Here is a 21,177-nt window from a genome sequence, read left to right as displayed (position 1 = left end):
TCTCCTAAGTGCACCGGCCTTGCCAGTCTGAGATCCTGCTGACAGCGCCTGTCTCTCGCCCCTCCTGGCAGGTCATTGTGGGCGGGAAACGTGCTTCCCGGCTCCGGCCGCAGATTACTCGACCCGCAGCAGAAGCTCAATGAGTATGTCCTGAGGTACATTATTTCAAAGACTTAAATGGTTATTTCCAGTGGCTTCTTTTCTGGGTATTACAGAGAAGAGAAGCTGCTAGATCATTTGCTCTTTTTAAATTTTTACCCAGAAATGCTATCAGATGGCTCCTTTTCTGTGAACTACCTTTTCAGATCTGTTGCCCGTTTTTCATTGGACCGTTTTTTCCCTGATCCATCTGTAGCCCTGGGTGGCTTATACATTCTGAATGCTGTTCATTGGTCTATTATCTTTGTGAATGATTTCGTCCAATCAGTCACTTGCTTTTTAACCTTATATCTTTTATCTTATCATGCATAATTTATTTTTTTAAATGTAACCCAGATTATCAGTCTTTCTCTCTAGGGTTTGAGCTTCGTATATGGTAAGACAGATGGTCTCCTGTAAATAACGACTGAGGACACAGGCTCCTGCTCGGGCTTCAGATAAACACGTGCCAGTGCACTCCGCTTCTGCAGAAGGATGTTAAGATGGGGCCAAGCCATGACGGGAGACCTGGCAGCCCTGGTGAAGACATAGTTTGAAAAGAAACCGGTGCATCCCTTAGCCCGACAGCCACCTGGAGGTTTCAAAGGGCTGACAGGGTTAGAAGCCTTCCTTTCTTCAAAGGAAATGGTCAACGTGACCATTTCTTCCCACTTCTCACCTCCCCGTGGGAAGGATGAAGCTTCTCCCTCTTTCCTGGGCTCAAGAGGCATTGGAAGAGCGACTCAATGGTGTCTCTGCCTCGGGGACACAGTGGTAGACCAGGGCACAGAGAGAAGTCCGCAGGCTGAGACAGCCCATGGCAGAACAGAGGGTCGTGCGAGAGACTCGGCGGCATGCACGGAAAGCCGGTCAGAGGTCAAAGGTATGTGGTACCTGGAGACCAGGTGGGGCGGTGGCAGCACTATATAAAGGGGACGCTGCCCAGAGGGGCTCTGCTGAGAGTGAGGGACCTCGGCTGGAGGAGGACAGCTGGTCCAAGGCCACACACAGAGCGGGTACGTTCTGCAGACGTCATGAGCATCCACCTTCGAAGATGCTTTGCCATGGTAACGCATATTCCACAAGTACGCACTGGCACAGTAAGGATGGGGACAGAGGCAGAGAACTCCGTCAGCACAAGATAGAGTGCTTTCTTGCAGAAGCCCTTTTATGTGTGGACTGAATACATTAGAACAACCCCTTCCCAAAAGCACCCAGCTTTCCAGTGCCCGTCTCGACCCCGCCTCCTTGTGCATTAGCTCCACAATTATGCCCTGATCAATTGAGCGAATCCATTTAGACAGCATGTCTAGCCACTCTCCTCGTGGCCTCGGTACTGAAGACACCAAGCACACGGGAGCAGTACAGCATAGGCCTTTGAGGAGTGAACTACATAAATCCTCCTTTGCTCCTGGCTGTGTCTGAAGGGAGCTCCGGAACAGCCTCGCAGCCCTGAATGGAATTTATAAAAGTGCACAGCTAGGTTCTTTTGTCTGGCAGAATCTTTCTAATAAAATAACTCACGTCTGAGTCTGACATAAGGCTGAGGACTGGTGTGAAAGACGCAAATGCGAGACTCACATGGTAAACGGACATTACCTGTCAGCCTATGGAACTCTGTCTGTGTAAACCCTCAGGGTCGAGATGAGGGGTCACCACATGGGTCCTTGTCTATCTTTTGTTTTGTCACGGCCTTACTATCACGGGGGTGGGGGCAGGATCTGGCACTGACTGCGCAAACTCTGTGGCAGCTGCCCCCGCTTCCTGGCTGGAATATCCAGCACAAGCCAGAGGAACGGGTACCACAAAGGAGAGCTTGACAGCAGCGAACGTTTGAAGCCCTGCCAACGAGACGTTCCACGTGGACTGGCCGGGGCTCTGGCCTCTATTAGGCCACGAGACACGTACTTGGATCCGAGGGAGGGCCACCTGGTTTCATTTTAAGTTATTCGTAGAACTGCTACTGCTAATGATGGCTAACCCGGAATGGGCACTCTCGCCTGTCAAGTTACAAACACCACCAGACAGGGCACTCCCAGAGGGCCGGGGCTAAGTCCGCCTGCCCAGCACTGCATCCCCAGCTCTGAGTCGCACGCCTTGTATACGGTAGGTTCTCAGTATTTGCTGAATGAACAATCACATTGAATTTCCACAATAACTCTGTAAGGTCGGGTACAATATTGCCATCGCCATTGTACAGGTGAGAAAACTAAGGCTCAGAGGTCACTAAAATGTGTCCAAGGTCTCTCAGCCGGCGAGTTTCAGAGCTTATATGCAAACCCACATGCAGCTGACATCTGAATCTATGGTTTCACCAAAATATGCTTTCGCTAGCAAAGCCCAGACCACAGGGCTTTTCCAATGTTATGACCATCTGTGAAAGGTGGGTCCAAAAGAATAAATGTTGCCCTGGCTGGTGTGGGTCAGTGGACTGAGTGCTGGCCTGTGAACCAAAGGGTTGTCGGTTCAATTCCCCATCCGGGCACATGCCTGGGTCCTGGGCCAGGTCTCCAGGAGGGGGCACACGAGAGGCAACTACACACTGATGTTTCTCTTCCTCTCTTTCTCCCTTCCCCTCTGAAAATAAATAAATAAAATCTTAAAAAAAAAAGAATTATATCAAGCCTGTGTGGACATCATTCTACACCAGTCATCGTCTTTCAGATTTCTTCAACAACAACTACAATATTCCGCAACAACTACATCGAGAAGAAATGACTTACCTACAAATCCTTCTTCACCCACCAGCTTCAGGGCAATTTTATCGGCCAACACCGAAGAATTGCCGTGGGCGATGTTGGCGAAGGGGCCAGCGTGCACGAACACAGGCGTCCCCTGTGGAAGGGGAACAACAAATTACAACCCCCAAAGACAAACGGAGGTCAGTCTGGGGCAAACAAGGTGGGCCAGGCTGCCGGGTGTTGACGAGACTCACCTAAGCCATCCCGCTTTTACTAATACTGCAAACTTACTGCACAATTTCTCTTGAAGAAAGTTACAACATCCTCTTTTAAAGGTCCAAGTTCCTTATGTATTCTAGACCAGCGTTATTCTACATTTAACGCTGAACCATGGAGAAAAAGCACTCAGGATCGGCTATTTCCCACGGTAATTTGACAAGCCACCGTGGTCGCTGCCTCACCGACCTCGGTAATAAACCCCTGACCTTAGTTTACATGACTGCGTTATATTTTTAAACAATGGAATTAGACACTGATGGTCTAAGATGGTTATTTAATTTTTTTCTCACTAATAAATTAGTTCAAGAAAAACTGAAAGTATGCATAAAAATTCAATTCACGGCAGACCAACTACATAGGGATATTGTATGTGCAATAATAGGTAAACATAAAGTTTTAATATTCACAGTAATGAGCTCACTATTCTGGTTTTTAAAAATTCTGTTCAAGTCTTTCTCATTGTTTGTCTTAAACATGTTGAGAGCCTGATAACCATTACATTTCATTCTTTGAACAGAACTCCGCCTATTTATTTATTTAATCCCCCCCTTTTAAAGACTTTATTTACTTATTTTTAGAGAGGGAATGGAGAGAGAAAGAGAGAGAGAGAGAGAAACATCAATGTGTGGTTGCTGGGGGTCATGGCCTGCAATCCAGGCATGTACCCTGGCTGGGAATCGAACCTGCAACACTTTGGCTCACAGCCCCCGCTCAATCCACTGAGCTACGCCAGCCAGGGCTTGTACGTTTATTTTTAATGTTATGTCTATACTTTCCCTTTCTCAGTGAGAACGGGCTGCAGCCCTGTCTAAAAGAACTTATCCACACGCACGAGAGTGTTCAGGTTTTACTTCGAGCCCAGCCAAGGCCCAGGGGTCTGTGTACATGAAGCCTCTGCCCCACCTGTGAAAACACAGGCTGCCCTTTCACTGACACGGGGTGGGGGGGGGGGAGACGTCGGGGGTGGGGTGGGCGATGCACGGGAGGTGGGGGCTGCGAGCTGTGGAAGATTCCCACGGACCGTGATGGGCTGCTGGCTTTCAAAGCTGAACAAAAGCAGGAAGTGAAAGGAAAGTCATCTCCCAGAGTGAAAAAGACAGAGTTTATCAAAGCCACTCTATGCGCTCTCTGTTGACTTTCCCTCCCCAAGTCCTCAGGAGGGCCCGTAACAGGGTCCTGAGAAGGTCCCATGCATGCACGTGGAACTAGAGCCGGGACTATGAGACCCAAACACGTATGTTTATGGATCTGTACACCTGTAGGTTTAGAGTCTAGATCTACCTGTCTACGTATGTCTGATTTCTCACTTCTATTCACATAAACCTTTCAAGTGCTCTGAAGGAAAACACCCTTTAAAAGACAAAGTCTCTGTCACCTCCTAAGCTGACCAGTCCCAGCACGAGGTTGCCTGAGTAAGCTGGTGGAGGTGGAAAACGTTTAGTGAGGACAAGGTCACAGGCTCTGTCCCGGGGCAGGCAGCTGCCTTCACTCCTCTACATGTTGCAGCCTTGACCGTGGCCATCTGTCTGAAAAGCAGCGGGTGCTGGTCTCCAGGGTGGACAGGGGACAGGGTGTGGCTGGATCAGCATAAACACATGCTATTCCTGATATAACCACTCCAAGGACTAGGTCAGCAGCATTTAAATTTTCATCTAAAATTAAAGGCCACAAAGTGTGTTAATCACTAAGGCAGTACTAGAGCCCTAGTTTCAGAACTCCCAGGACGGAGTCTGAATGCAAAAATGTGTACGAATCTTTGTTGGACATTCAGACACACAAGCTCACACAACTGGTGTCTGTAGCTATATGACACAGTGCACAGTTAAATGCTTTGTCTAAAAAATCCCATGACTAATCCAAAGATATAAAGCTATCTTCTCATGAGTTTGGTATTTTACTTCATATGCAGAACACTTAGGAGAGTAATGCAAGATCTTGGTTTCTCACGATGACAAAGCTATAGATATTCTCCATAATGGACTTTACAGACCAGACCACAGGAGCTCTTGGACTACATTCTGGGCCATACAGGGAATGACAAGACTGTGACAGGACAGAGTGGCTGGGGCTGCACTGGCCTGAGTGGCCCGCAGGCCCCTCTGGGGAGCTGACACTGAGGTGACGCGAGACCCGAGAGAAGGGAAGGGTCCACCAAGAGCAGGAGGAGCGTCAGGGCTGGCGGTGTCTGCGTGGAGCCGGCCTGGGCTGGCGGGGAGACAGGATGAGCGACGAGACGGGAACAGGTCAGGGTGGGGGCCAGATCCTTCGGAAGGCCAGAGGTGGTCATGGGTAACACCTGAGAACTCTAAGCAGGAAGGCGGCAGGAACTGGACGAGGTTTTAGAGCAGTGGAGTGGAGAAAGGTGGAGAAAGGAAGCATGGGAAAAGCGAGGCCGGTTGGCAGGCTGCGGTGACGGAGGCAGGCTGGGGAGGGGACAGGGGCCTCCAGGACGACCTCTAGGTTTTTGGCTTGGAACACTCACTGACTGGGTTTGGGGGAAGGGGTGAGTTGGGAGGAAGGAGGAGGAGGCTGGGAATCAAAGATCTTAGTAAGTTTGAAATGCCTTTTACCCACCCAAGTGGCTCTTGGTAACTCTACCTACAAGTGTGAAATTCTGAGGTCAGGAGGGTCAGAACCAGAGTTCGGGGGTCATCATATGGCTGATAGTGGGGGAGAGCACAGCTGGAGGAGAGAGGTCCCAGGCCTCCAACATTTAGGGGCTGAGCTGAGAAGCCAGCGAAGGAAATGGAGGAGAGGCCTCCAAGAAGGTCCTGGAGAGCAAGATGTCACAGAAGCTGGAAGAAGTGACCCAGAAGGAAGGACCGTCAGCTGTGTTAGATCCTGTTGAGGTCACACAGGCAAGGACAGAGAAACAAAGATCCGGTCACAGGCAGGGACAGGTGACCTCGACAGGAGTGGTCAGCAGAGGTGGGAACTGAGGTCAGGCTGAAGTTACCGAGGAGAGAGGGGAGGTGGGCACGTGTGGACCCCAGTTAGAGACACTGACGTCCCACTGGGAGGGGGGCAGAGACATGCGGCCGCAGCTGGATGGGGCCCCGGGGCCCCAGGAGGGTTTGCAAGTGTTGGTTTCAAGAAAGCTCCCATCAGAGCCGTTTGTCCCGACAGCCAGATCAGGATGGGGAGGAGCTCAGCTGCAGGAGCGAGAGGCCCACGTGGCACTTCTGTCCTGCCCTCCCGTCCCACCTGCATGGGACCTTCTAGCTCTCTCTGGTCCCACGCTTCTGTCGTAGTGTCTTGTACGGAGATTCTTGCTCACTGCTGGTGCCTTCTGATCACAAACACATTCCCGCTGAGGGCCTTTGCACTGAGGTTACCCTTCCCCCAGGTACACGCTTCGTTTCTTCCCGTCTCCGTTTGGAGGTCACCTCATCACACGCCACACCGCACACCCACATCACTCTCTGTCCCCTCATTCCCTCTTATTTCCCTTCTCGGGTCTCCGCCACCAGCTGGCAGGCTGTGCGTTGACTTCCTTCTCTATGGTCTGGCTCCCCCATGAGCGTGCCGGCTCCAAGAGGGCGGGGGCGCTGGTGCTCACTGCCGTGCCCACACCCCTCCGAGGCCTGTTACATGTTCAGCAAACACGGGATGTCTGCAGTGACCCTGCTGGGTGAGGGAGTCACTGTGACTTTCACCATGTTCCATGGGAGAAAAGGGAGGAGATTATTAAAGCACTGGACAGTTAGTAAATGGAAGAGTGAAGACTCACGCTCAGCTCTGTGTCAGCTGGATAGACGAGTAATCGGATGGATATTCTGCTTGGGTTTCTGCTACGTCTTCCCCTAACGTGCTTGCCCCCCGCCCTTCCCTTTGTCCCATTGCAGCCTGAGGACTAATGGACGCCTGTACCACCGGTGGTGTGCATTTCCTCCCAACCCCACTGCTCAGCAACGTCAGGACGGGAGCCAGAAACTGGCCACTGTGGGAACATTTACACCACAGAAATGGGCAAGTGCTACAACTCAGGGATTTTCACCCAGGGAGCTGGCTGTTAAAGCACTTGCTGGTGCACCACTGTCTCCCTAAACCCCACTCCCTCCCTCCTTTCCTCCCTCTGGTATCTTTGTCAGCTTTGACCCAGATACTGCCTCCTTGTCTGCACCCCAATCCTGGGTTCTCATTAGCTAGGAGGGGGGAAGTGGACAATTACTGTGTCAAATGAGCAAGACAAGTGACTAAAAACCTGGATGAAAAAAAAGAGGTAGTTTGATGAGGAAATTTAAGTTCAATGAAGACAAGAGCAGGTAAGTCATAGACAAAACCCAACATCCTTATAAAAGCAGGGTATAGCATACTCTCCTGGAAAACATTTCTCAGCATTCACTCTGTGTTGTAACACCCAAAAACTAATTATTATGAGAGACTGAGTAAAGAAAAAGCAAGAGAGAAAATACGTAAATGTGGTCACACGACTTACTGGGACATAGACAGACCTTGAATTCTAAGTTCCTACTCTGGTTAATTTGGACTGCATTAGCCAAGGTACGAATTATATTAAGGAACTGGAAACACACTTTTCATTTTTTTGGGAGACCAAAGAGCTACTCGGATGCTCCCAGTGGCTCACATCGGCTGGAAATGCCCACGTTGCAGGGGACGCACAGGCAATGCAGTGAATGGAAACTGTCAACAATTTCTATAAAAAAAAATCACTTACTTCCAGGGTCTGCATCAGATTTGGTTTTATCGCATCTTTCATCAAAACCGTCAAAGCACCTGTCACCCCCTGAAGGAGAGAAAAAAGAAACCCACATCAATTATTTAACCCCTACCAAAATATTAATGGCGTATTTTTAAAGAACTGTAACAAATAATCCTAAAATTTATGTGGAACCACAAAGAGTAGCCACAGCAATCCTGAGAAAGAAAAACAAAGCTGGAAGTATTGTGTTCCCTGATTTCAAACTATACTACAAAGCTATAGTAATCAAAACAGCATGGTACTGGCACAAAAACAGACACACAGAACTGAGAGCCCAGACATAAACACATGCTTATATGGTCAATTACTGTATGACAAAGGAGGCAAGAACATACGACGGGGTAAAAAAGTCTATTCAATAAAAGGTGTTGGGAAAATTGGACAGATACATGCAAAAAATGAAACTAGACCACTTTCTTACACCATGTGCAAAAATAACTCAAAATGGATTAAACACCTGAAATGTAAGCCCTGAAATCTTAAAGCTCCTAGAAGAAAATATAAGCAGTAAACTCTATGACATAGCTCTTAAGATATTTTTTTGGATATGTGTCCTCGGGGAAGGGCAATAAAGGAAAACAAATGGTACTACATTAAAAAAAAGCGCTTCTGCGTGGTGGTAGAAGCCATCAACAAGACAAAAAGGCAACCTGCTGAGTGGCCGCAGACATCTGCAAATGACATATTCAAAATACGTAAAAAAGTCACATAGCTCAACGTCAAAAATAATCCAATTAAAAAATGGGCAAAGGACCTGAACCGACATTTCTCAGAGGAAGACACGCAATGGCCGACAGACACATGAAAAAATGCTCCGGGTCACTCAACACTAGGGAAATGCAAATCAAAACCACAGGGTGTTACCTCACACCTGTCAGACCAGCGATTATCAAGAAGAAACAAATATCAAACTCGGCGAGGACGTGGAGAAAGGAGAACCCTGGTGAGCTGTTGCTGGGAATGCAGACTGGTGCAGCCACCGTGGAAAACAGTATGGAGGTTGCTAAAAAACTAAAACTAGAACTACCATGTGACCTGGGAATTCCACTCTTGGGTATTTATCAAAAAGAAAAAATAATTCAAAAAGATACATGCACCCCTATGTTCACTGCAGCATTACCAGTGACAGCTGAGATATGGAAGCAACCTAGGTGTCCGTCATAGATGAACAGACAGAGAAAATACACCATGGAATATTAGCCATAAAAAAGAACGAAATCTTGCCATTTGCAACAAGATGGAAAGACCTATTATGGTAAGTAAAATCAATCAGACAGAAAAAGAAAAATACCGTATGACTTCACTTACATGAGTATAAAAAACTATACAAATAAATGAAAACAAAACAGAAACAAACCCATAGATACAGTGGACAAACTGACGGTTGCCAGGCTGGAGGGCGAGGGGGGTGGGGTGGGAAAGGGAAGGAGGTTAAAAAGCACAGGCTTCCAGTTACGAGAGGACGTCACAGAGGCGTAAGGCCCAGCTAAGGAGCAGAGTCAGCCGCATGATAACTACTGTGGTGACAGACGGTTACTGAGCTTATCGCGGTGATCACAAGGTATATAAATGTTGAATTGCTGTGTTGTACGCCTGAAACTAAAGTAATGAACGGTACATCAACTATAATGAAAAAATAAACTGAACAAACATTTTCTCCCATAAAGAAAAAAGCAACACTGATTATCGACAAAAGTGGATCCCGGCTGACCAGGCTGTGCCCTGGGTGGGCATCCTCACAGGGTGGGGTCACCCCGGGGCTACATGTGACTCAGCACCGCACCCTCCGTCCGTCCACCTCGCCCCCCACCGAATGCACGTCAGCCACGCCAGACCTAGCGAGTGATGGGGAAGCAACCGTCATTGCAGCTTTTCCGAAACCTTCCTTGCGGGTGTTGCAGAGGTCTGCTGGAAAGCAGGTCCTGCAGCCCGCCTACGGGTGTTTTCGGGCAGTTCTGCTCATTATGTTTTCATCACCAGGGATTTCACTGTTGCCCAGAGAAAGACACGAAGAACTGAGACAAGGCTATTCAGAGCGGGTGAGGGCGCCGTCTCCAAGCACCCACTCCGGTTTCCCGACGCCTCTCCACCTCTCGCCCCAGACAGAGGAGGCGCTCCTGACACTGAAGCCTTTGAAAGGCTTCTGGTTTTCGGCGTCTCACACTTTCTGTCTGCCTAGAGTGGGGCTGCCTCCTCCCAGTGCTAGGATGCTCCGGGCAGGGCCCCTTTCCTGGAAGAGAGGAGAGACAGCAGGGATGGAGTCTCAGCACTGCTGGACATAGTTGGTTACACCCTGGCTAGTGTGGCTCAGTGGATTGAGCGCCAGCCTATGAACCAAAGGGTGGCTGGTCGATTCCCAGTTAGGGCACATGCCTGAGTTGCAGGCCAGGTCCCCAGTTGGGGACATGTGAAAGGCAACCACACATTGATGTTTCTCTCCCACTCTCTCTTCCTCTTTTTTTTCTGAAAATAAATAAATAAAATCTTAAAAAAAAAAAAAGTTGGTCAAATAAGGCCACATGGCACACTTTAAAATAAAATCCCACCCTGGCTGGTGTAGCTCAGTGGACTGAGCGCGGGCTGCGAACCAAAGTGTCACAAGTTCAATTCCCAGTCAGAGTACATGCCTGGGTTACAGGCCATGACCCCAGCAACTGCACATCGATGTCTCTCTCTCTCTCCCTCCCTTCCCTCTCTAAAAATAAATAAATGAATAAAATCTTAAAAAAAAAAATCCCTTCCACCTTTTCTAAAGACACTGGCAATTATCTTTCTTTCCCTCCATAGTTTGCATTAGCATTAACTTGGGCTGTTGTGCATTCTATGGATTTGAGGGCAACTGTCTGTTAACGAACTAGTCAGTTACTGGAAGGCTGTACTAGGAGCAGATGCATGTGAATGCAGCTGTGAGCAAGTCAAGTGGCGTGGAACAGCCCTGAACAGGTCAGCGAGGAGAATCTAGAGAATCTTCCTCTCTCCAAAGTCCATTAGTTTATTCCTCTCCCTCTTCTGTCACCAGTGAGGTACATTTCTCTTAGGTGATCAATTTCTACTTTTACTCCATTTCATCATTTAAGATTTATGTAAGGAAATCCAATTTATTTTTCACTTGATTTTACAAAATACACACTGTAAGAAATTATAAATACACTAAGATGTTTTACTTCTAAAGCTGCTGGCAAGGATTGGTGCAAATAAATCAATTCTCTTTTCGTAACACAGAGCAGGTGGAAGAAAATAGTAGTTTGCTTGGTTTTCTGCACACGGTCTTTGCTTCTAATTGTTGGTCAAATACACCTAGCTCAAAAAACTAAAGGAGAAAGGAAACTAGGCATTTCTTTCTTTCCTTTTTTTTTTTAAGATTTTATTTATTTATTTTTAGAGAGGGAAGGGGGGGAGAAAGAGAGAGAGAGAGAAACATCAATGTACGGTTGCTGGGGGCCGTGGCCTGCAACCCAGGCATGTGCCCTGACTGAGAATTGAACCTGCGATACTTTGGTTCACAGCCCGCGCTCAATCCACTGAGTTATGCCAGCCAGGGTGAAACTGGGCATTTCTGTTGGATTGTCTCAGGAGGGTTACCACCTGCTTGGTTCTCTGTGCCACAGCTCATCTTCTGCTGCTCCTCACACTGTGACTGTTATCAAACCCGTGCCAAGCAACTTCCCCTCCGAGAACAGCTGGGGCTGCCATGCCCACTGTAGGCTGGGTCACCTGTTCCATGTCCTGAGGTCATGGGGGGGGAGCTTGAACATATTCTCCCAGGGGATATCAGAATCAATTATCTTCTAGGAGAGTTTAGAGGCCATCTATTCCCATTTTCACTGCAATACGTAAATCCTTTTGACCAAATAGAAAATGAGCCACGAGGTAGGAAAACGATAGCATAGAAGTTCGAGAGTCCTCCCTTAATTTCCTACGGTGGACCAACTGTTGAGAGTTCCAACTCAGTGCGATGCAATCTGCAGAGATAAAGTACTTCGTGCAAAGAAGAAACAAAAGATAACTCAAGAAAGCAAACTCTGAGTTTGTGTCGGATCCAAGATTTTTATCACACAGAAAAAAGTAGGTTTAGGGAACTAATATTTGAGGATTAAGTTTCAAGTGACCCCTGCCATATATTTATTGGTACTTAAACTTAATCCGATACAAAGAAATATATTTATATAGGAACCGCGATATGTCAGTTTTGAGAGGAATGTAAAGAAATGTAAAGGCCGGGACAATTTTCGGAAAGCGGTCCTTTTACACCAAGCTGAATACGGGCTTCCTCTTTAAGCTCAGTACGAAGCATTCCAGAAAGCTGCTGATACAAACATATTTATTTAATTTACTTGACAAAGACCTATGAGATGAGTCAGTGAGATACATTTCTCCGAAAGCAGCCAAAAAGTAATCAAGACATGTTGGCAGGGGATTCATATTATGTTCTAAGCTTTTGGAATCAATAAAATATTAATCTTGCCTTTCCCCTTCCACAACTGTTTTTCAATCGGCAGTGCGTGTATTCGATTCCATTACCGCCCGTGACCCGCCGTGTGGGAAGTGAGCTTCCACTTACAGTAACGGCGGTCCAACAGGCCTATGTGCGCCCTATAAGCGCGTGCACGCAAACTGATGGGGCTCAAGGTAACATTATAGATGGTTCTCAAAAAGAACAAAAGGATTAGCATGCCCAATGGGAGGAGGAACTACAAAAGGCCATGGTGTGCCAGGATGCCGCGAGAGCTTTATGGAGGGCATCATTCCCCTGAAGGAGGAGCTGGTAGAGGACCACTGAGTCAGGGGGAGACCTGCTTTTACAATGGAAAACCCGAACCTAAGGCACAAAATTGAAGAAGCCAGAGTACCCAGGGAACAAGCTGGAGCCAAGAACGTGCCAGATTCACTTAATCTTCCCTTTCATGAGGTGGGCCCACCTCCTTCCTATCTGTCGAAAGGGGATTTACCCTCACAATTTAAAGCTGGCAGGGGTCGCACTGTTTCAGAAGCCATGGACGGGCTGCAGGACGACCCCGCCCAGGCTGAGCTGAGATCAGGACCCGGCAAGAATCGGGAAAAGCTTGCAAAGTCAAGTTCACATGCTTCGGTTGCAACCATTTACAAGCACGCTATAAAGGCCTGTGAGAACATTATGAAGCTGTAAAATACACAGGCTTGTGGGGGGGGGGGGGGGAACAATGCGTGTGCAGCACTTCTGACTTCCCGTTGCACACGCCGAGGACAGGAGAAAGAAGACCTTCGTCCTCCTGACCACCACAGAGCAGGGGCAGCGAGCATTCTGGACATCCTCCAGTGGACGCACTCACCAAATCTTCCGCCGTGACGGGGTGCCCGTTTTTGTCACTGGCCACCACCATTCTCCCCAGGCGCTCCTTCATGTCCTTGAGGCTATTGGTCAGGGCCAGCACCGCCATGATCTCGCTGGCCACCGCGATGTCAAACTGCGCCTGAAGTGGACAGCAAAGGTACTGGTCAGCGGCAGGGCCACCTGGAGGGCCGTTTCCACCAGGAGCCGTATCTTAGCAACTCAGTTCTGGCCAGCCGGGGGTTTCTCCCCAATGGGCCCCTCTCTGGTACACGTGTTTTCTGAGCGTCTAGAGCACCCATGGCCCTGGGCTTGACGATTTCTAGGGTGGCCTCCTAGGGTGGCCACCAGCTTCCTCCATTGGCTCTGCTGAGCAGGACTCGGTTTGGTTAGGCCCCTGTTACAATAGCTCATGGCACTATCTGCTTCTGTAGCATGTTCCGGACTTGTAATGAGTGAGTCATGTGATTCCCACTCTGATGCATGTCTCCACCATGGGACTGGCAATGCCATCAAGGCAGGCACCCTTTGGGGAGGGCTCACTCCTGAATCCCCAGCTTGCAGGGTTGAACTTGAAACCCAACAAGCACTCAATACGTATTGGCTGAATAAATGAACGGCCTGCTGACTGCACCTGCCACTGCACGCCGGGGTGTCAGAGAGCTGCGGCTGCCTGTCCAGGACAGAGGGAAGGAGCAGACAGTGAAGGAAGATGGTCCCGAGGCCGGCTTCCCCGAGAGAGGGTTCAACCCAGCGGTGAGGACACGCTGACTTGTGTCATCCACCATGGGAACAGAGGGGCGGGGCCACATCAGCTCTCGAAGTGCCCAGCAACGAGTGCTGGGGAGCAACTGCTGCCTGCACCTTCCTATTGCCTCTCTGGGCTCCGGCTCTAGGCTGTGTGGAGCTACAGGGACCGAAAGAGACACATGTGCACTTCCACCTCCTAACCCAGCCCCTGGACAAGCCACTGCACTGCACTTGGGCTCAATTCTCTGCTTCCCAAGGGGCACGAGAGCCAGGCAGGTTGGAGCTTACGCAGAGGGGAAAGGGCTATGCCCTAGTGGGATCGCCTTATGAAACATTTTATTGTCCATTTCCGTCCCTGACAAGAAAGGAAATGAAGGACGCAAGAAGCTTTCTGGCTACTTCCTGACTGAGATTTCATTCGTCATCGATTTAATGAAAAAATATTACCTGAAAGTCAAATGCAACTATATTTAATTATGGCATTCTCAATATAACCCATTCCAAACATAAGTGATTTTTCATTGTATGATACTTAGGATTCTCTATACTAGCATTCCATGATAGAGGGTACATATAAAAAATGACTAGAAATATTGAGACTTTCTATACACAACACGAGACTAGAAATATTCGTAAAATATTACCTGCATAAGTAATAGGTGGAATTCATAAGACACATACAAGCTCCTCATTTGTAATCACTAGTTTCAAAATTGTGTATCTTGAGCCACACGAGAAAGTGAAACGAACTGAATCAATACGAACTTCATTGTTATTCATTTCAACGGCGGAAGGGTGCAGAGAGCGGCTCATTTCATTGACTGAGTGCTGGAGAGGGCTCCCCATTTTTGTGTTGCAAATAAAATATTTCGAATCATATAAAGGTATAAGTGTGATTATTCTCATGGTTTATAACAAGTTGAAACAAAGGACATAAAGGCACGCTGGCACAGATGTGAACGGACACGGCTGTTCTGGAAGGTGATGTGGAAATGCACATCAACACCTGAAACCTGCATCCTCTTTGACTCTGCAGTTATGGACCTAGGAATTCGTCCCGAGGATATCACCACACACGTGAATATGTGTGTGTTGCCTTTGTGTGCATCAGCATACTAATGACAGCTGAACGCTGCGAATACCCTAGGTGTCCATGAACAGGGAACTGGTTAATCCATTGTGATATATCTGCAAGATAAGATATTCTGTGGCCATTAAAAAGTCATCATATAGCTCTCCCTTTATGGACATAAAAAGATCTTTAGTAGGCTTGGCTGGCATAGCTCAGTGGACTGAGCACAGGCTGCGAACCAAAGTGTCGCAGGTTCATTTCCCAGTCAGGGCACATGCCTGGGTTGCAGGCCACGGCCCCCAGCAACTGCACATTGATTTAGTCTCTCTCTCTCTATCTCCCTCCCTTCCCTCTCTAAAAATAAATAAATAAAATCTTTAAAAAAAAGATCTTTAGTAGGGTCTTATGATTTTAAAAAAGCAGTTGAAGTTTTTAAATGTAATCCCCTTTTATTTAAAAACATTGTTATACATAAAGCAACACAGGATATAATCAAGTTACTTAAATAATGCAATGACTTTCCTCATTTGTAAACCAGATTCCGTTTACAAACGGAATGTGCTAGTAATGAGCCTACTGATACCAGGTGCGTAGGTAGGCATTCAAATCAGTGCCCAGTTACCGGGAAAATGCAGAGAAAATGTGAAAGGTCTTCCTTACCACTGCCTTTCTTTCCCAACCCCCTTCTCAGATGTAACTGTCAGAAGTTGGCATACATCTTACCAGCTTCCATTTCGTGCATTTACATAGATGTATGAACATGGGTGCTGGCTTTTTGCTAACACAAATGTGATTATACCATGTGTATTTTACTTCAAATTTTTTAAAGTTGTTTTTCAGCCTTTCCATTTCACACTGGTATGAGTGCTCTAAGTCTCCCCCACCCATGTATACTTTGTTATTTCCTAGGGCCACATGTCCCTGTGCTGCAGGACAAGGCACCAAAGGCACGTGATGACCCTACTGGCAGGCATTGTGATTGCTGCAAATTTTCACCATCACAAACATGCTGTAACTAATATCCTTATAAAGGTTTCCGCCCTCCCATATACACATATTCCTCACTTCCTCCTTTTTCTTTAACATTTGTAGACCTGGAGTTGAAATTGTTGGGTCATTTCAAAATTGAAAACTAACAAACTGTCATTCAGGAGGCTCTACCATAATTTACATACCCCCTAGCTCTGTAAAAAAGTCTCCCTTTATTTGCAGCCTCACTAACGTTCAATAGAAAATGCTTTGATCAGTTCATAGGTAAATGTTACTGCATTGTTTTTTAATCAGCAGCTTTATGATTATGTACTGGCATTTAATTTGTCGTTGTAGATTGCCTTTTACTTATTCTGTTCCTTTATTTAACAAATATTTATCGAATATCTACTATGACCATACCACCAAGTTCTACACGCTGAGAACACAGCCGTGGACAAGAGACAGAAGGCCCTGCCCTATGAGACTCACATTGTAGTAAAGGGAGACAGAAAATACACAAGATACGTAAGGGTGGCAGGGAAATGAAAAATGGAGTTTGGGGACAGGCAGCTACAGACACCTTTCCAGGGATGACGCCCCAAACAAGTGAGCCACCAAGCCGGGGACAGGCAGTGACGGTTTTAAAGACGGTGGCAGGAAAGGCCTTCCTGAGAGCAGTATCTGAGAATCCATTTGTGGCAGTTCTTTTCATGTGTGGCACACCAGCCCTTCGTTTCATACGTATTGCAAGCATTCTCTCCCGGGCTGTCAGTGGCCTTTGGATGTTTTTTGCAGGTCCTTTTCTTCATACTCAAGATTTTCATTTTTTAATGTTAGAATGAGCTCTTCTTTAGACTCAAGTAAAAATGATTCTTTCACTAAGAAAACTTAACAATGTGAAGGCCATAAATCTAAAACTGTCTTAAAATGTACAGTGCATTACAGAAAAAACAACAGCAAAAAAACCCATAACCCAGCGGTCTACTGGGCCTGGCTGAAAACCCAGGGAATGAGCTGATACTCCCTCAGCGCCATCACCCCACATTGATGGCCCATCAGAACGAAGGTGGGTGTCCCCCCGGTACTTTCCGCTTCCTCTGGATTTGGATAATGAGGCATTAGCCTTAAAAATTCCTCAGGCTATTCAGCCAAATAATGAGGTGGTTTTTTTCTTTAGCTTTTAAATCAGAATAATGTGCCTGAGATTTCCATTTTTTAGCAGTCATGCAGACACAGTTAATAACTGGGTGGGTCTGGAAAAAAATGTGTTAGGCTTGACAAGGGACCCGCTTGAGTGGCTCATCCCAGAAACACAACGAAAATCACACAAGAAAAGGATGGTAACATAGTGCGGGAGACTTCTCCTTCCGATCCCCCCCAGTCCTGCTGAGGGGTTGCAAATGACGCCTTGAAACGGTGGGCGCCCCCCCTGCCTGGGGCTACTGCAGGGGGAGAAAGGAGGAGACAAAAGCAGAGAAGGAGCTTTGGAGCCGCTGTGAACCAATGCTCCTGAGAGCAGAGCCACTGCTGCGAAGAAAAGGCCACCTACCTGCCGGGAACAGCCCTTCTCTGTGTTTGCCTGCCCGATGGTTATTTTTCGTAGAAATCGGTCATTTGTATCCAATACTGAAAGAGAAGAGAACAGAGTGTTCCGTCAGTGAGCACGGACTGGCTGCCCAGGGTGCGCCCGGCACTGTTCTGCGTGCCGGGAGGCAGTGGAGGGCGAGAGACCAGGCCTGGCTTCCCACGTGCAGATGCCCCTGAGCGAGGACACAGGGAAGGACCGAGTAAACAACAAAAGCCAGCGAGTGGTCATTGCCTTAGAAGATAAAGGAGGTGAGGTGACAGTGTGTGCCAGGGCATTAGAGGGGAGGAGGTACCATTTTTGACTAAGCAGTGAGGAAAAGTGGTGACATTAATATTATGCTGAAACCTGAGTCACAAGGAGGCGGCCATGAAGATCCTCAAATGGTTAAACACTGAACCACCACAGGACCCAGCGAGTCCACCTCTACACGTCTATTCAATGGACTAGAAGGCAGGAGCTTGAACGGGTATTTGCACATCCATGTTCACAGCCACGCTGTTCGCAACAGCCCACAGGTGGAAACGACCGAGTACCCAGCAGATGAATGAAAAAGCAAAATGTGGTAGACACATCCAATGGAATACTATACAGCCATAAAAAGGAACAGACTTTTGATTCTACGCTCCAACATGGACAGATGCTGAAAACACTGGGATGATGAGATACGCTGGCAGGAATATTACTGTATGATCCTGTCGAGAACAGGAAAATTCTCAGAGACAGAAAGTAGAACACTGGTTCCCGGGACTGGCAGAAGGTGCGTTATTGTTCAGTGGGTGCCGAGTTTTTGTCGGGGATGACGAAAAGGTCTGGGTGTAGCCAGTGGTGATGGTGCAGTCACTGTAAGCCTGGTGGATGCATTCAATGGCACTAACCGCACACTTATCATGGTTCCAAAATCTCCACAGTGTTGTTACTTTTATAATAAAAAAACTCCACATTTTTACAAGTTTCCACAGAGATTTGACTTTCCTGTAGTTTGGGAGACAGATACACAGCAATACCCCGTCATACAACTATCCCCAGCATGGCACCTGTGGATTATTTGGGTGGTGCTTTGGAGTTTAGAAAGCACGCCCGTGTTGCTGCGGGCCTGTGCAAGGCGGAGGAGGGAGTTATGACTCCATTTGACAGAGGAAACTGAGTCAGTCACTTGTAGAAAGTCGGACAGCTCATAGATGGTAGCGCCAAGATTCAATGTCTGTCTTTGTCTCCTCGTCTCACGGTTTGTGGGAAACACTAAGTGCTTAATGAGCTATTTGAACGGATTCCCAGAAGGGAAGCTTCACAAAGGCGTGGGCCTGGGCCGTGTCTGGGACGGCCTGGGCAGGGAGCCGAGGAGGGGCCGGCTGGGCCAGCGCAGGCGGAAGAACCGAGGCAGGCCCACCGGTCTGGGAAGAGGGCAGGGAGCGGACAGGGGCCTGCAGAGGGCCACCATGCGGCGGTCCTTCCAGCCAAGCCATGAGATGGCAGTTTTAGGCCACAGGGAGTGGCGGAGAATTGTGTCACACAGGACTGAGATAGGTGGTGACAGAGCAACGTCTCTACAGTATGAACCTACTGGATTGGGGGATGGAAATTTAAGCAAGAATATCTATTAAAAGGTAACACAATGCATCAGGCACCTGATAAAAATGCAAGTGGGCAGAAATAAGAACGTGGGTGGGCAGGTCTGAAAAGAGCCATGCAGGAGGGACCAGGAGCACGTACTATCGAACCCTCTGTAGCGCCTCTGCCCCCAGCCAGTGCTATCGCCATGTGCCTGGCGGTATGTGACCATCTCCACTTCCATCTCCAAGGACCGAGGCCCAGAACATGCACGTGGCTTGCTCAGGGTCGGTCACACAGGAAGTTAGTGTGTGGAAGGGTGGAGACACACCCAGGGCTTCTGACCCCAGGTTTGGCACTTTTTTCCTCTGTCCCCTCCTGGTAGAGGGCAGTGTGTGTGTGTGGCGGGGGGGGGGAAGTGTCCCAGCTCAGAGGGAGACGGGAAGGCCAGGACCAGGATGGGGATGAGGGGGACTCCCCCTGCAGTGCATGCCAAGTGTGGACGGTATCCTAGTAACCGGCTGGAAGCACGTGCTAGACTCAGAGAAAAAATTCAGAACGGAAAATATGAATTTCAGAGCTGCTTAGAGTGGTGCTAAGAAAATAAAAGGGAAAAATTAGAGTGGTGGGTAGAGAGGACAAACAAGGAGAGGCACAGATTTTACAAATATGTAGACTGAGAGGACAGAGAAGAAGAGATGAAGAAGGAAATTAAGCAACGGTGCCTGGACACGCGGAAGGCGCGGGCGTGCATGAGACGGAGCCCGGACGGAGCCGTCGGTTGAAGAAGGGGAGCAGCCTTCTCTCCTGAACAGGCGGCGGAGACGAGCGATGCAGGGAGGAAAGAGGAGGATGCAGGGAGGAGAGACGAGGACGGGAAACAAGCAAACGGGGGGTGTAGGAGACACGAGCTGGGTGGACGGACAGCGGGAGGAAAGGAAACCGTGTCTCTGTGAAACTGATTTTAGAACTTCCGCTGGCCTGTTGTCACCCCCCTGGATCTGGGGATCAGCGCCCACCTCTCTGCCATGTGATGGTGGAGGGGTCGATGTCCAGGCGGGCGAATCTCCTCATTTCCTCTTCTGTCAGTGCGCCTGGGTCCGTCTTGTCGATCCCCAGTTTCTGATGAGCAAGAAGAAAAAGAGCGCCAAGCGTGAGAAGGAACAGAAGCAAGATGCAACCAGCATGATCTCTCTTTTCTCCATGACTAGGAGAGCCTTTTTAAAAACCGAACTGGAACTCTGAGTAAACCGAAGGTTAGGTCACCTCGTATAACCCAGTACCTCCTAAGTGGGAAACACTGAAGTTTGTAATACACCCTTCACATGACGGATCTGGAAATGCCGTGGGGTCGGCGGCACCCGAAGAGCACAGGCCACCTCCGCTGAGGGCCTCGGCGGAGATAGGAATCATGATTGCTTAGTATCACGTGGACTATAATTGAAAGTAAAAAAACCCCACAAAAATAAATACAGCAAAAAAGAAAAGATTGCTTAGTATCTTGCTGCAACAAAAACTTAAGCAGATGAATTTTTAAAGGCTGTAACTTATTTCCTAGAAATGGAGGAAGTCCGACACTGAGGAAGGTTCACGAAACAGGACTCTCGGAGACCCTGTCTGTTCGAGGACCAGGGCACCCTGGGCCCGCAGGGCAGGCCTCCCGTTCTCACAGAGGAAGAAGAACGTGAGGCCTGATGCGTCCACCCTGCCCTCCGGGGTGGGATCCGGGTCGCAGGCTTCCCGTTCCACACTCTCCCTGCTGGACTGTTCTGTCCCTTGATCGTTTGCTACTTCACAGAGGGTCTGAAAACCAAAGGCAAACCAAGCTCAAAGCTTCTGGCTTTGGCAACGATTCTGATGTGTCTCTAGGGTATGTCCTGTTCGTGGGACCCCTCCCTGGAGACTTACTTTCAGTCGAGCAAGCTGAATGTCTGAAAATTCTCGAACACCATTCACTGAAGGAACCAGGCGATTATACAGGGCCTAAGGACACAAAACAAAAAATAAAACCCCATAAAAGTTTAAGGGCCAGCCATGAGCTTGTACTCCTCACGGGACACAACAAAGTTCATTACATTTATAAGCAAACTGTTTAGATTAGAGACCTTATTAAAATTC

General features: G+C 48.2%; 1 protein-coding gene across 2 annotated transcripts in view; it reads right to left on the bottom strand.

Annotated features, from left to right (window-relative positions):
* The window catches only part of MTHFD1L (methylenetetrahydrofolate dehydrogenase (NADP+ dependent) 1 like), a 167,131-nt gene that overhangs the window by 92,181 nt on the left and 53,773 nt on the right, over positions 1 to 21,177 (bottom strand). For both annotated transcript variants that reach the window (XM_036024892.1, XM_028510604.2), the window contains exons 15-20: positions 20,968 to 21,042; positions 20,079 to 20,181; positions 17,473 to 17,549; positions 13,131 to 13,271; positions 7,777 to 7,845; positions 2,862 to 2,973 (exon numbers count right to left, since the gene is read on the bottom strand). In XM_036024892.1, coding sequence (XP_035880785.1) covers positions 2,862 to 2,973; positions 7,777 to 7,845; positions 13,131 to 13,271; positions 17,473 to 17,549; positions 20,079 to 20,181; positions 20,968 to 21,042 — 577 coding nt within the window. The remainder of the gene's footprint in view (positions 1 to 2,861; positions 2,974 to 7,776; positions 7,846 to 13,130; positions 13,272 to 17,472; positions 17,550 to 20,078; positions 20,182 to 20,967; positions 21,043 to 21,177) is intronic.

The sequence above is a fragment of the Phyllostomus discolor genome, chromosome 4 (genome assembly GCF_004126475.2).
Source record: "Phyllostomus discolor isolate MPI-MPIP mPhyDis1 chromosome 4, mPhyDis1.pri.v3, whole genome shotgun sequence".
Classification (NCBI taxonomy): domain Eukaryota; kingdom Metazoa; phylum Chordata; class Mammalia; order Chiroptera; family Phyllostomidae; genus Phyllostomus; species Phyllostomus discolor.
The sequence above is the reverse complement of the archived record's forward strand: the minus strand, read 5'-3'. Positions and strand labels throughout refer to the sequence as shown.